This window comes from Lynx rufus, unplaced genomic scaffold (genome assembly GCF_022079265.1).
Source record: "Lynx rufus isolate CCGP_SWC_20201006 ecotype Redwood Valley unplaced genomic scaffold, mLynRuf1.p SCAF_4, whole genome shotgun sequence".
In the NCBI taxonomy this organism is placed as follows: domain Eukaryota; kingdom Metazoa; phylum Chordata; class Mammalia; order Carnivora; family Felidae; genus Lynx; species Lynx rufus.
Genome location: NW_025814856.1, coordinates 18764424 through 18779441, shown reverse-complemented (window position 1 = coordinate 18779441; position 15018 = coordinate 18764424). Strand labels below are relative to the sequence as shown.

The window sequence follows — 15018 nt, the reverse complement described above, 5'->3', positions numbered from 1 at the left end:
CCCAAGAGCAGCAGCAGTGACTGGGCAGGGCAGGGCCCCAAGAGCCAGGCCCATCCGATCGCCCTCAGCACAAGGCTGTCCAGGGCCACATTCGTCCCCTCCTGAAGCAGCCCACCACCAGAGCCGAAATTTCCTGAGGGTGGGCTTCATCCCCAGTTCCTGACAGCTGCTCTGTAAATTCAAGCTGGCCCCTGTGAGTGTTCTGTCCAGCCACAGAGGCCCCTTTCCCTGTTCACAGTGGACACATTTGGATCCTGCCGTGTGATCCATTGGACCCAACTCCTTCTATACTGACTATAGTTCCCTTAAAAAGCTAAAGCAGTGAAGCCAGAAGAATTTATGTCCTCACCAAAGTGCCACATCACCTCCTTTCCTTCTTACTCTTCCTACATGGCCTCTTACTCCTGATGTTAAAATGTCCAGTTTAGGGAGCACCTGGGTGGCTCAGTCAGTTAAGCATCCAACTCTTGATTTCAGCTCAGGTTGTGATCTCATGGTCGTGAGATTGAGCCCCGTGTCAGGCTCCACCCTGAGCATGGGGCCTGCTTGGGATTTTCTCTCTCCCTCTCTCTCTGCCCGTCTCCTGCCTCAAAATAAATAAGTAAACATTTTTTTAATGTTCGGTTTTTAAAAATCCTCCCAGGCAAAATGCAACACAGCAACCTTCCCTGGGTACCCAGGATGTCCCAGAAAATCTTATCTGGTCTGAAATTCAGGCCTATGGGACACCAGGTTCCCCAACCCCATCTCTGTTTTTAGCAGAAGCCACCCCTCACTTCTTCCTGTTTTTCCTGGGAAATTAAAACACAAGCTGCCCTTGCAGGCAGGACCAAGGAGGCATGGAAATCGATAACCAAGCCCAAGATGCCCAGAGAGAGCAAGCAAGCCCAGGCCTGGGGGTGGAGAGGTGGGTGCCCCTCCACAGGGGAACCACACACAACTTGAATGAGTTTTTTCCTGGTACATGTATTCTGACCTTTTTTTTTTTTTTTTAAGAAAAAAAAATCCATTTTACTAATTTTTTTATCAACTCATGGGGGACGTGTGCAGCTGGTGAGGGAAAAGGTCAGGGGGCCCGTTGGCTGCCAACAACAGCACAGGCCTCACCTGACGGCTTTCCCCTGAGGCGCCCTTCGCTTGGAGGAGTGTTTGTCATTTTCCCTGCAGCTTTGGTTGCTGGAGTTTTGGTCTGAGGTTTGAGTGTTTGTTTGTTTTTCATTATTTTGGTGGTTGTTTTTTATCTTTCAGCTGTAAGTCTGGTTAATACAGAAAGGGTAGGTCAGATGTGTCATGGGAGAGGAGCCAGGTGTGTCCAGTGTGGACAGATGCAGGAGAGACAGAAGGAGGGACTTGGGAGGGAAGGGGTAGAGAGGATGGGAAGTCAAGGCCAAGTGTGGTCCTGCCCAGGGATCACTAGTGTCAGCGGTACACTTGACAGGAAGGCAACTGCTTCCAATCGACGGCTGTCTGTTAAGTCATGGACCCTGGGCAGCCTGCTCTGCCCAGGCTGGTGTGCTTCTCTCCACCCCTCAGAACCCAGAAAAATGGGAGATCAGAACAGAACCTGCCCTTGGAATGTCGTGGTGAGTGAGGCTGTGTCTATAAAGCCCTGAGCACATCACGTGCTGCATATGGTGGCAGTCAAAGAGTCATTGAGGCAGCCGTCACTCAGGCAGCAGGCACTGTCCGTCCACATGTGCGCCTCCCCTAATCCACAAGTTGTGCAAGGATGGGGCCAGGTTGGGGTCTCCTGGTTCCTGACTGTGGATGTGCCCACTTGGAGCAGATGGTAGACAGAAGGACAAAGGCCCACTCAGGCCAAGGTAGCAGGAAGGAAGAGACCCACAGGGCCATGAACCCCAACCCCACCTGCACATCTACCCCTATTGTCAGCCCTGGGGCTCAGGCTCCTCCTTGCTAGGCTGCATCTTGCTTCATTATTATGCAGATATTTTAATTATGCAGATATGTTTTTAGACAGTTTTAAATATGTATATTATTTACTCATTAGACCATAACAGCTCTGGAAATTGGAAATCTGTATTTAGTATCTATCAGTGCACAATACAGAGCTAATACAGGGCCCACAGGCAGGGAGGGAAGCAGGGTGGCAGAGGTGGCAGTGCTGGGCTGAGCAGGGGCTGTTGGACACCCTGGTCCTTACACCCTCCCGGGGTCTGGGCCCAGCGACTCCAAGGTTGGAGGGTGGGCTCAGAGCAGCATCTGGGAGGCCAGTTACTGATCCACTCTCCTGAGGAAAGGACAAAGGAATCACTCTTGGAGGCGAAGGGGCGGGGGGAACAGCCCAAGCAGCAGCCTTCATGTGGCCAGGCCTGGTCCTTCCCTGAGGTTCTCACTGTCCAATGCTGCTTATAGATGTGGGTTAACGCCCCCTCTACCACTTCCCCACCAGGGGTCTGGGGTAGTGGCACTAATGCTCTGAGCCTCAGTGCCCTCACCTGTAAAAGGCAGGGGAACAGAAGAATCCACCTCTCCGGTGTCTTGCCAGGGATGGAATGGGGAGGGTGAAGAAGAGGCCCAGTTTTCCACCTGTCATTGGATTAACTGCACAGTCAGTGAAGCCCTGGCCCAAGGTAGGTGCCAGGGGTCATGTCTAGTGTCATCTATCACCATTACCTTCCTTGCAACCCTCTGGCAGTGTTTCCAGGGCATCTACTTGGTGCTAGGACTTTGCTGCCCCCAGCCTCCATCTCAAAGCCCCCCCCCAACCCCCAACCATCACAGCTTCTGCCGGGCTCAGCCCTCAGTGGCCCAGATCTTAATATCCCGCTCCCCATGGGTTCAGGGCCTTTTATCCTAAGCCTCTTGTATCCTCTTGGAAGAGGGAGTAGCTCTAACTAATTAAGACCAAACACCTCATACAATCTTTCCCTCTGGGCTGCATGAAACAAATCCTGTTTGATAGGCAGTGGCTCCCTAGACCCTTTCAGGCTAGGCCAACACCGGGGTGAGAGGAATGCCCTGGAGAAGCAGGGCGGGGGCGGGGCACACCCAAATTGGGGGAGGAGTGGGCCCTGAAAGAGGAGAGAGAAGCCTGAGGCCCCAGCCCTGTCTCACCCAAGCCCCTCCCCTCCCAGCATGCAGTGAGGCTGGACCCTCCAGCTGTTGGCCTCAGAGGAGCACCCACCATGACTCCAGGCCCTTCATCTGTGGCCATTGGCTCTGCGGCAACGGAAAGATGTTTAACTTAGTGAAATTTGAAGGTGTCTCCTCAGGCGAGCTTTGTCCCCAGCCCGGCACACCACCAGTCCTCCTCTTTTTTGCCTTTTCCTGTAAGAATAGTTTCCAGAGCTGAGAGAAATTGATTGTTAAGTGAAACTCTCTGCTAATTGCCTCTGAAATGCCTGCTGTTATTGTGATGGACTTGGCCGTGAGCAGCCCTGCTCAGCAGTCCCACCATGGTTCCATCCAACGCCTTGGCCACGATGGGGACATCTCGGGCCAGGCAAGCCACCATCAGCAACTTTGCAGCAGCATTACCCTGATAGGCAGCCCTAACCCTCCACAATGTGATGAGGAAAAGTGGCTCAGAGAGGTTGAATCATACATGTGGGGTCACACAGCTGTCTGGCAGAGCCAGGCTCAAGCCCAGGTCTCTAGCCAAGTTCAGAGATACTCTGGTCTTGAGTTAGCAGACGTTCATTGTGCACCTACTGTGCGCAAGGGGACAGGTTATTGTAAACTTAACAGCTGTCAGATGCAGCCCTCACCAAGCTCGGAACTCAAGGAAGAAAGCAGATGAGATGTGATGGGGACAGATGGGGGCTTGGCAGGGGTCAAGGAGTGGTTAGGAGAATGAGGTCTAAACTAACACCTCAATGGTGAGGGAGTGAACCCCCTGAGGAGTCTGCGTGATGATGTACAAGGTGGAATTAGAATGTGCAAGGGCCTAATAGCAGAAGACCAAAGGCTGTGGGTGGCTGAGGGATGAGAATGGAGCATATCTCCCCCAGACAGGCAGTAGCCTGGACGTGGGACCAATCTGTGGGCCCACTTCTGCCCCTGCCCTGCAGGGATCTTGGTAAGTTCTGTCTTTACCTGTGGGCCTCAGTTTCCTTCCCCACCCTGCCTACTCAGAGCCTTTTGTCATAAGGACCCAGGAGAGGTGGGAAGGATGCACTAGGAGAATGAACCTTAGGACAGGGTGGGGCTGGGCTGCAGGTACATCTCCCAGACATCCTTGAGCTGGGCTGACTCCTGTGGGCTCTGTGGAGATGAGAGCATGAGGCTCTGAGTGCCTGACAGGGGAGGGGAGTCCAGGGACTGGGTGAAGGCAAAAGGAGACTTCCAGGAGAGGTGACACAGTCTGATAGGGCTGATGGAGATGATGTAGCACACGTCTCACACAATAGGAGTGGATAACAGAGGAAGACCCAAAGGTGGGCAAGAGCCTTGCGTGCTTGGAGCCAGCAAGAGAAACCTCCCAGGGGACTTGACCCTCTGGGCAGCTTCTAGGGGTTGGAGCAAGGGGGCTGCCAAGAACCTACCCACCCTCTGAGTGGGTACAGTTCCCGCCTCCAATTTACAGACAAGAAATCGAGGGCCAGCGGGGAAGCCACTTATGCAAGGAAGCTGGGATTTGAACCTCGGCCAGGGCTCCAAGGCTCTGGGAGTCAGGTTCTGATGGCTGCTTGGAGCCCCGCAGGCATGCCAGTGGGTGGGCCCAGCCCTCTTCCCTCTCCCCTCTCCCCCCAGACCTGATGGGACCTCCAGCATCCAGAGCTGGTCCAACGCCCCCCCACCCCCATCCTCCCCCCCCCGTCCGTCCTTCCCCCGCCCCCTCCCACCCTCTGCTGCCTCAGCCCTTCCTACTGAGCCACCAGGCCTGTGTGTTTAGCAGTTTCCACACGTCCAGCGCCCGGGGATGGACTGATTGATCTGTAACACCGAAAAAATAATAATGGCTTGATCGTTACCGAGGATTAAAAGTAATCCTTTCGCCATGGCTATTGCAACTCCGTTATTCACGAGTCAGCGGGCTGACCTGGGCCTTCAAGCCTATGGGACTCCATGGATTCAAGGAAGCTAGGGGCTAGGCAACCCCCCCCCCACCCTGGGTCTCCCTCACCAGGCCCCCCTCACCTTGGCTGCTCAGCTAGGGAGCCAGAGGGCCTGCAGCCCCCATGTTCCTCTGGCCTGTGAAGCCCAGGAACAGAGCTGAGCCCTGAGAGGGTAAAGGAGCTGGCACCCCTGGCCAGCAGGGAAGGTGGCTACAGGAGAGGACAGCCCCTCAAGGCTGTGGCCCAGTTGGAGACTTCAACTGGTGCAGTTTGGTGTTTGTAGCCCCATCAACCCTGTGGCTTTTCTGAGGCAAGAGGCCTGATTCTGGTTATTCCCATACCCTGCGCTCGCCTCATCCCCCATGAAGGGCAGTGGCCTCAGTGGAGCCCTTCACTCTAAGAAAGGTCTGGCGTCCCTGGGAAGGTCACAGGCCACAGGGTAAGGAAAAGGGCCGTGAAGTGATTGCCCAAGGCTCACCCCTCAAGGTGTGGCCCCAGGGGCCGTCCCTAGGCCTCATAACCTCTCGTCCAGGCCAGGTGCTAAGCTTGCACCCTAGTAGATGCTCAGTTAACAGTAATAACAAGTGTTGTGTCATGTGTGTCACACAGTAATGTCCTCTACAAAAGAACATGGCAGGATTGTGAATCAGGGGCCTCACCCATCCTGGGAGTTGGGGTCAGGGTAGAGGCGTTTGTTGTTTAAGCTGAGAAGAGGCCCCAGGATGGAAGTGAGCGCAAGTGCACCCCTCAGGAAGGCAAGAAAGACTTGCCTTTTATATGCAGAGCCATGGGAAGCTGCTAAAGTGCTTCAGGGCAGGAGGTAGCCTCAGGATGAGATCCACATTTGGAGAATAGATGACAAAGGGCGAGAGAGGACACAAGAGCCTGAGGGAGGGACAGAGCCTGGGCTGGAGACGAACAGTAGGCGGTTTGAGTGATAGCCAGATGAGATATAGGCAGCAGGGATTCCAAGACGGATGGGCTCATTCCAAGAGGAGATGGTATGAGCTTAGTGGGCCTGAGGGTCACCCTAAGAAGGTGTCCAGGACCTTAGAGGGGGTCAGGATTGGAAGCAAGATATGGAAGGTATCTAGGAGTAGAGACCTGTGGTCCCTGAAGCTGGGTGAGGGGGGTAGGGGCCCCCCAAGCAGGCACCGCAAAGCAGGTGGGCAGAGGATGGAGCCTACAAAGAAGACAGGTTGGGTAGCAAGAGAGGGGATCAGAGTCCAGGAAGGGCTCAGCATTATAAAGTTTGACTTCAAGAGGGACTTCCCTACCCTGTCCCCAAGACCCCCAGCCTAATAGTCTTCCTAGCATCCAGTGCTCTTGGCTGGAGGAAGAGGGGGAGCTAGGCCCAGTGGGAGTAAGGATGGCGCTGGTCAGCCCAGCCTGCCAGAGGAGGCATCCTGCCCCAGACAACAGAGGCCACAGCTCTGCAGGCCGTACCCCACCACCACAACTGTTACATGCTGGGAGGGAGGAAAACTGGTCTCCAGGGTCCTGATCCCCATTTCCCCATCATGAGCAGCTGGCAGGCTTTGTTAGAATCTCCCCCACTGAGGTCCACGTGCCACACCAGGCCTGGACCAATGGACAGGGGTATGTGTCCTAAATACCAAGAGACCAGGGCCTTCTGAGTAAGTGCTGGAGGCCAGGAGGCAGGACCCCACTGCTCCACCCATAGGATGGAATGGGGCAGGGATGGAAAAGCACAGCCCCTACTCTACAAGAGTTGCCCTGCTCCTCACTGGGCATCGTGGAATGTACCTTCAGACCTTGGTCATGGGCTGGGTAACACAAATGTGGCTGAGGGGCGCCTGGGTGGTTCGGTTGGTTAACAGTCGACTTCAGCTCAGGTCACAAACTCATAGTTCGTGAGTTCAAGCCCCAGCATCAGGCTCTGTGCTGACAGCTCAGAGCCTGGAGCCTCTTCGGTTTCTGTGTCTTCCTCTCTCTCTGCCCCTCCCCTGCTCACACTCTCTCTGTCTCTCTCTCAAAAATAAACATTTTCAGGGGCACCTGAGTGGCTCAGTCAGTTAAGCATCAACTTTGGCTCAGGTCATGATCTCACTGTTTGTGAGTTTGAGCCCTGCATCAGGCTCTGTGCTGACAGCTCAGAGCCTGGAACCTGCTTTGGATTCTGTGTCTCCCTCTCTCTCTCTGCCCCTCCCCCACTCATGCTCTGTCTCTCTGTGTCTCAAAAATAAATTAACATTAAAAAATTTTTTTAATAAATAATAAACATTTTTTTAACTAAAAAGAAAAAACAAGACAAACGTGGTTGTGAAGGCCAAACTCAGAGCCCCAGCCTGACCCAGACTATGTGACCTTGGAAAGGTTTCTCATTGTCTCCCTGCCCAGGTATCCTCATCTGAGGAAGACATGAGCAGTGACAGGTACACATGCTGTGTCACCAGCCTGGTGGCAGGCTTGGTATGCAGTAAGTGACCAGTTCACTGTAACAGTCGTCAGTATGATTAACAGGACTTCACTGCACTTAGCTCCACAGGAGGCCCCAGAGGGCCATCTTCAGGAGCTCCAAGAGTTCCTGGAGGGACAGAATCCATGGAGGTGCAAAATAAGAATCTCTGGGCAGCCAGGGTTCAAGCCCTGAGGGTGGCAGAGTACCAATGCCTCTTTCAGGAAGCCCTCCATGACATCCCGAATTCCCACAGCACTAAGCTTCCTAGAAGCACTTCAGCTACTCCTGCTCTGGTTCTACCCAGTTTTGTGCCTGTTTCCTCCTCTAAATTGTGAGATGACAGATGTGGCTGGCCTGCCACATCTCCACACATCAGCATGGTCTGGTGCCAGGCGTGGTTGGTAACAGGGTGTGGGATAGAAGGACACAGAGCTGTGCTCACAGGCACAGGGGCCATGATGGAGGAGAGTGCAGGAACCAGCCCCAAAGGGTGGGCCAGGCTTGTGTGGAGAGAAGGCTTGGAGAGCCTTGCTGGGAAGGGGCTCAAGAAACCAGGACAGGGACAGTGGTAGGGGGCCTGGGTGGGCAGAGGTGTGCTAGGGGTACCTCCTGTTGGGCCCTGAGCAAGCTGGGGACAATGACACATCGGCAAGGCACTCTGTCACTTGTGGCAGTTCACCCTTGACTAGGGAGGGCCTCCTCTTGGCACTGGAGTGACACTGGTTTGTTGGAGGTAGAGTGGCAGTGGGGCTTGACTCCAGGGCCTGAGGCCTACTACATCCCAGGGGTCCCCCTGCCATCGTGTGGGCAGGAGATGTGGCTGGGCTAAAGTACAGGGAATCTCATAGAGATGTCACAGGGAGATACCACTCAGGTCACTGTGCAGGCTTCACCTGTCCTATGTGAACCCAGCTGTGGGTGGGGGAAGAGCCCCCTTCTCAGCAAGGTGAAGAAGGTCTGGGGCCAAGGAATCTCTGAGGGTCTGGCAGGATGGGACAAGGGAGTCCGTGAGCCAGCCTGGACCCAGGGAGTACTAGGGATGGAGAAGGCTTGGGCTGGGCATGAGTCTTCCTCAGCCTCTGACCTCCCTGTGCTCTGTTCCTCAGAGATTGGCCGACGCTGCAGAGAACTTCCAGAAAGCCCACCGCTGGCAGGACAACATCAAGGTAAGAACTGCAGTGCCCTCCCCAGCCCCTACAACCTGCCCACCTCCAGCAAGGACAGATGTGAATTTGGGGGAGGGGGCGCTGCCCAGAAACACTGGAGGGGCACTGAGAGCTCTGTGGAGTAGAGCCTGGAGCCTTTGTCCAGCATTCAGCAAACATTTGAGGCTCCCCTTGGTGCTGGGAGAGAGGGTGCAGCTATGAACCTCTCACTCCACCCCAGAGGAGCTATGGAGTCCCCCACGGGCAGACATGCTGCTCTAAAGTGATGCTCCCCAAAGTTGGTGTTAACCTTGGTGGTTAAGGATGTGCCCAGACTCTGGAGAGACCCTAGGGCAAAGAAGTCCCTTGACTCCAGGACTTTTTAGACTTTAACACGCTGACTTGGAAGAGTCACTGCGGGAAGGGGACAGAGTTCCCTGTCTTCCAGGAGGCCGTGAGCCTAGGATAGGGGACTAGGCTGTCACAGCCACAAAAGCCCCTTCTTCCACCAGGAGAGCTCAGAAGGAGCCCAGGTGCCGAGGGAGTGGAGGGGTGAGAAGCTGGTGATAGGTCTCTTCTTGAGGGTGAAAGGGCCCAGAATGTGGAGGAGGGAAGGGAAGCCTCACTGCCCCCCAGTTTCAAACCCAGGTAACCCTCACAAATTCAGGCAGCTGTGTGTGATTTGGACTGAGGCTGGATATACCGGCACCATTACTGTGAAGCCAGCATCTCAGAGGGTCACAGTAAGCCAGAAGGTAGACTGAGGCAGGGTTCCTCCCCAACTCAGGGAACCTCCCATGCCAGGGATGATGGAACGCTCAGGGACCAAGCCAGTTGGTGGTGCTCATGTGTCCTCCACAGCTGCTCAGGCCTCTGAGCCATGCCTCCTGGTGGTCTCTGCCAAACACCGGAAGAGGCACCAAGAGCTGCCTGCTGGGACCCAGGGACCAATAAGGGGCGGATAGGCCCTTGCCACTGCAGCTCTGGGCCTGGCACTTCTGGGGGACAGGTGGATTATTATCCCTACTTAAACTGATGAGACCACTGAGGCACAGGGTGGTTAGACCGGCCTGACATACCTGTTGATGGCAGAGATTCACAGCTGGGCTGCCAGATACCAGGGGGTTCATGCCTATGATCCAGGCCCCCTCAACCTGTCTGTCCTCCTCCCTGGTCCCCATCTCTCCAGGCCACCCTGAGCCCTGCCTGCCTTGCCCACACCATGGCATTCTTCCTTTGCTGCCTGGTGGGTATTGGCTGCTACCCTTAGGGAGCTCATGTGGGGTTGGAAGTAACAGATGATTTTTTACAGTGAACACATAAATGAGCTGATGACTCCTTGGACTGATCCCACCACCCCAGGAGCTCAGGACTGACCCTTCTCTCCCTCCCTTTCCAACACCACCACCCCACGGGACCCACGGGTCCCCGTGCCACCTCAGCCCCTTGATCAGAAATATACATGGTAGGGGCGCCTGGGTGGCTCAGTCGGTTAAGCGGCCGACTTCGGCTCAGGTCATGATCTCACGGTCCGTGAGCTCGAGCCCCGCGTCGGGCTCTGTGCTGACAGCTCAGAGCCTGGAGCCTGTTTCAGATTCTGTGTCTCCCTCTCTCTGACCCTCCCCCGTTCATGCTCTGTCTCTCTCTGTCTCAAAAATAAATAAACGTTAAAAAAAAAATTAAAAAAAGTATATATATACATAGTGGTAGCCACTGGCACCTACCACTCAGACCATGCCCCCGCCTGCAAACAGCCCCCACTCTGGTAACTCCTCTGCAGGACTCAGCCCTCAGCCTGTGCTCAGGGTCCTAGGATCTGACTGTTCTGTCCCCTTGTCATCCTCATTCATCACCCAACTCCTCCTATGCCCCAGCCACACTGAACACCTCACTCCAGACCCATTCCCAATCTCTGCCCAATGCCTTCTGTTCCTCCTGGAGGCCTGGCTTGTCTGTTCCTTCTTAGTGAGGCTTCTCCCATGCCCCGGCCATCAGCTCCTCCACTTTCTGGGTATCCAGGACCCTCGGCTCTTGCTCCGGCTCTTTGCTTCTGACATACCTGCATCCTCCCTCCCCACCCAGGACTATATGCAGAGCAGACAGGACTGGGAGTGAAGGAAGAGGGAATGATGGGATGAAAAGACCCACCCTCAGCCTGGTTTTCTCTCCCTCCCAGTCCAGGCCCCAAACAAGAAGACAAAGAGGCTGCCTTGGCCCCAAACCTATTTTTTTCCTGACTCTGCAAAAGACCCCAAATTTCCAAGGATCATCCTGCCAGACTCCTGACCTCTGATTTGCAGCTACTCCCAGAGGCAGGAACAGCTTATCCCAAGCCAGAGTGGGCACCACAGGGGCCTGCCAAGAAGGAAGGCCAAGGTCTCAGGGGGCATCCAGAGGGTGCTGAGACCAGTACTGCTTAAGACACTGAGTAACTGTGGGGCCCAGCAAGGGTTTGCCGCTCTCTGGGCTCCAGTGTCCCCGTCTGGCAAAGGACTAGATGGTCTTTGGTGCTGCCTGCTGGCCCAGGCATGATGTGTGAAAGGGGAGGTCCACACGTCAGGCCATAGAGATGCCAAGTTGGTGACAGTGTGGGTGCATCTCTGGCTCTGGGTGCTCTTGTCCTAGTATGAGGCAGAAGTGAGCTCTGGCCAGCCCCCTCCCCTCAGCTTGACCTGGAATGCCCCCAGCTGTGGGTGACCACAAGGCCAGCTGGTGTTTACCACCACCTCCCCCTCAGTCCGTCAGTCTGCCTGTCTGTCTATATCTTGAGCAGGGTGAAGCTGTAATCACCCCCTGCTTCCCAGCTGCTGGGTCAGGGCCCTGTTCTTCACCAGAAGCATTGCACTTGCCCCAGCTGCCAGGACGAAAGGCGTAAGTGCTAATGGTGGGCCCATTAGCTGGCACACCAGCCATGCCTGCCTGGGCTGCCAGTGAGAGCTGGCAGCAGCTGCAGGTGGGGACTGTCCATGCCAGGGGGGCACAGGGACTTGAGGCTGGGAAAGGGATGGTGTTTTTGTCCCTTGCAGGCACACCACCCACCCTTGAAACCATGTCCTTCCCAGTGACCTTCAGAAGGTACAGACAAAGAGCCATATTCCTCCCAGCACTCTAGGAGAGCCACAACCTCAGTGTCAAACCCAGGCCCTTTACATACGCCCGGCCGTCTCCCTGTAACACCCTCTCCTCCTCCTTCAAAATAGCAATGCCTCTCCCTCTCCAGTTAACTCCCTCGGGCTCCTCTTTCTGGTCTCTAAGCCTAGGATTGGCACCCACTGCCCCAGGCCAGTATCCCAGTGGGCTCATCTGTCTGCCCCGCTCAAGGCTCCTCTAGGCCAGAAACAGCTGGACCTGATTCAGTGTTGCCCACCAGCTGTCCATGTACCCAGTCGAGTGCCCTGTGGACAAGTTGGCCAAGAGCAGCTGGGCCTCAGTCTTCTTACCTCTGAGATGGGGAGAATGGCACCCGGCAGTTCTGGGCACAGAGAAGATGCTTGGCACATGGAATCCACTTCACGATCAGTAGGACGTGGCCCTCCCTGTGTCAACAGCACACAGTAGGTCTATATGCAGACCTCTGAGAAATGGACAGTGGTATAGCCACATCTGTATACACATACCATCTACACCAGCCCAGGGATTTGGGGGATCCTGGGGTCTGCAAGGTCAGAGCTGAGGTAAGAGAGTGAGGGAGCCGTGTCTGGATGTGAAGGCCCCCAGTTCCCCTCTTAGTCTCAGGCCATGACCCCACATACTGGCTGCAGCAGAGGCAGGGAACCTGTAGCCACAGCCCTTGGACCCCAGGAAAACCATGGTCCTTGTTAGCAGGCAGCACCTCCCATGACCCTGCAGACAGACAGCAGGTGCTCTGGTGCCTATAACACTTAGGGTAGATGAAGATGGCCTGCCTGCTGGACACCGTGCCTGGCACCACCACCACACTGTGCCAGCATTATCTGCCATCTAAACCGCCACCAGGGAGGAGCTGGGCCAGGGCATGGGTGGAAGAGTCAGGAGATGCCATTGGCCCCAAGGCCTCAATGCCAACATCGGGACCTGTGGGAGGACAGAGTCCTGCCCTGGGAGTCTAATGGAGGAAGCAGTCCTACCCTGGGGAGTCTGGGAGTGGCGGACACAGCTCTACCCTGGGGGCTCTGATGGGAGAGGTAGCTCTGTCTGGGAACCTAAAAGGAAGACTGTGAAGGCTGGGCCAGGCCAGAGGAGCCGGCTGGACAGGACAGGTGGCCTCCCCAGCCTGAAGTCTGCCCCAGCCATCAGGCCTGCTGCCTGCCTCTCTGCCAAGCCGGCGACAGACGGCTCTCTCAGAAAACAGTCCTTTTGGCTGAGCTGAGCTGGCAATGAGCCAGGGCAGGAAGGCCAAGCATCCTCACTGTATCCCATGGTACCAAACGACACCAACTGCTATTCCCCATGCTTGCTTCCTCACCCTGTTTCCCACCTGCCAGCACCCCTCGTGTTCTCTTTTGGGCTCAGCTCCAGCTAAGGAAAGTGTATGTGTCATCTATACAAGGGCCAGGTGGGCCCCTAGCCCCACCCTTCATGTGTCATCTGTGTACAGAAATCCACACGGGGGAGAAATGTGAGTTCAGAAGGGGTGATTCCCTCCACCCCCTGCCCAGTTTGAGCAAAATGGCCCCTAAAATACCAGGTAATAGAAAGGGGTGTTGGGTATAAACCCCAGACATTAGGGATGCCCATTTCTCCACAGAGGGTTTCTTCCACATTCAGGCCCCTCCCAGGGCTGTGGAGTTGCAAACCTAAGGGCCACCCATGCACAGGGTTGGCCCTAATGCCTGGGGAGGCCCTGCTCCCTGTCCTAGTTCCCTCAGAGGGGGCATCATCATCATCCTGACTTTATATAGTGGGAAATCAAGACCCTGAAGCAAAGCCTCACTGAGGCTGCAGGATTTAACAGGCACCCGTGCCTCATTGATGAGATGGCGGTGACTCCCGGGGGTAGTTATGGAGCTGCTGGGGATTTTGAGGCTTCAGGCTTAGTCTTTTTTTTTTTTTTAATTTTTTTGTGTTTATTTATTTCTGAGACAGAGAGAGACAGAGCATGAGCAGGGGAGGGACAGAGAGGGAGACACAGAATCAGAAGCAGGCTCCAGGCTCCGAGCTGTCAGCACAGAGCCTGACGCAGGGCTTGAACTCACGAACCGTGAGATCATGACCTGAGCCGAAGTCGGTCGCTCAACAGACTGAGCCACCCAGGCGCCCCAGGCTTAGTCTTCACTCACTATTCTGGATCCCAGAGCTCACATGTTCAGGTCAGGATTTGAGGCCAGGACCCTTTGCCAAGGCCCCTGCGTGTAATCACTAGGTACCACCTCCTCGTGGTCTTACCAAGGCAGGGCAGTAATGGTGGACACCAGGGCACTGTGCAGGCCAAAGCAGACACAGAGGCCTTTCCAGGGACCCTCCCACCCCAACCCTGATGGTCACACCCCCAGCTCCACATCACATCAAGCATAGAGACCACAGCTGTGTCTACAATGTATTTTCACACATGTGACCTTGCCCGCCACCACCCCATGCTAATGCTACTCTCTCCCAAGGAAGGGGCATGGCCTGGCCTCTCAAGGTGGGAGACGTAGGGAGGGGTCCTGCCTCCTGGGGGACAAGGGCCACATACAGATTCCTGAGCCTTGCGCATGGTCCACAGGGGACCGGAACCCTCCTGAATGACACGTTCCCCCTGTGTCACTGATGCCACCAACATCTGATTCTCTGCTGAGACCATGAAACAGCAGGACAAAAAGACAAAGGGAGCCATTGGAGCAACTGGAAGGGTGGCCCAGGGGTGGCCCGGGTGCAGACAGGAGCCAGCCCAGCCTGTGAGAGAAGCACAGGTCTCCTGGGGGCCCCAGAGTTGCCGGCCCCTGCCCATGCCCTCTCCCGTCCTTGCTGGAGGTTTGCTTAAAAAGTTGGTGAGTGAAGCCCCATGTTCTAATCTGCAGTCCTCCCACCGCGCCCGCCTGTTTTCATTACGGAGGGAAAGAGCATCAGAGCCGTGTTTATAACCCCCTTTTAGATAACAAATCACATTTTCTTTTTGCCAGCGAGTGTGTTGAATTGATATTTTTTCCCCTCGGTTTAATGGGTTTGTGTGTTCAGGAATGATCTTCATCAACCGAAACTCCTTATTGTGTTTGATGTAATGTCAGCTTTCATTATGTGCTTCGGTCGGAGCCAGGCGCAAGGAAAGGCCGAGCACCCTGGAGCATGGGCCCCGGCCCTCACCCCCACCCCGGGCCCACCTGGGCTCCAGTCTTCCTGGACTGGTGGGTGGGTGGGTGTGGGAAGGGTTGGAGATGCAACAGGAAGGCAGGTTGGAGCCTGGGTGCGAAGCCTTTCTTACCCCTGCCGTGTCCTCATCTGTATGTTGGGGGGTCACAAGCCCCACATTACC

The 15018-nt window shown here is 55.4% G+C and overlaps 1 protein-coding gene across 3 annotated transcripts in view; it reads left to right on the top strand.

Moving 5' to 3' along the window:
• CACNA2D2 (calcium voltage-gated channel auxiliary subunit alpha2delta 2) overlaps positions 1 to 15018 on the top strand; it is a 141909-nt gene that overhangs the window by 102932 nt on the left and 23959 nt on the right. For all 3 annotated transcript variants that reach the window (XM_047095875.1, XM_047095874.1, XM_047095873.1), the window contains exon 4: positions 8550 to 8609. In XM_047095875.1, coding sequence (XP_046951831.1) covers positions 8550 to 8609 — 60 coding nt within the window. The remainder of the gene's footprint in view (positions 1 to 8549; positions 8610 to 15018) is intronic.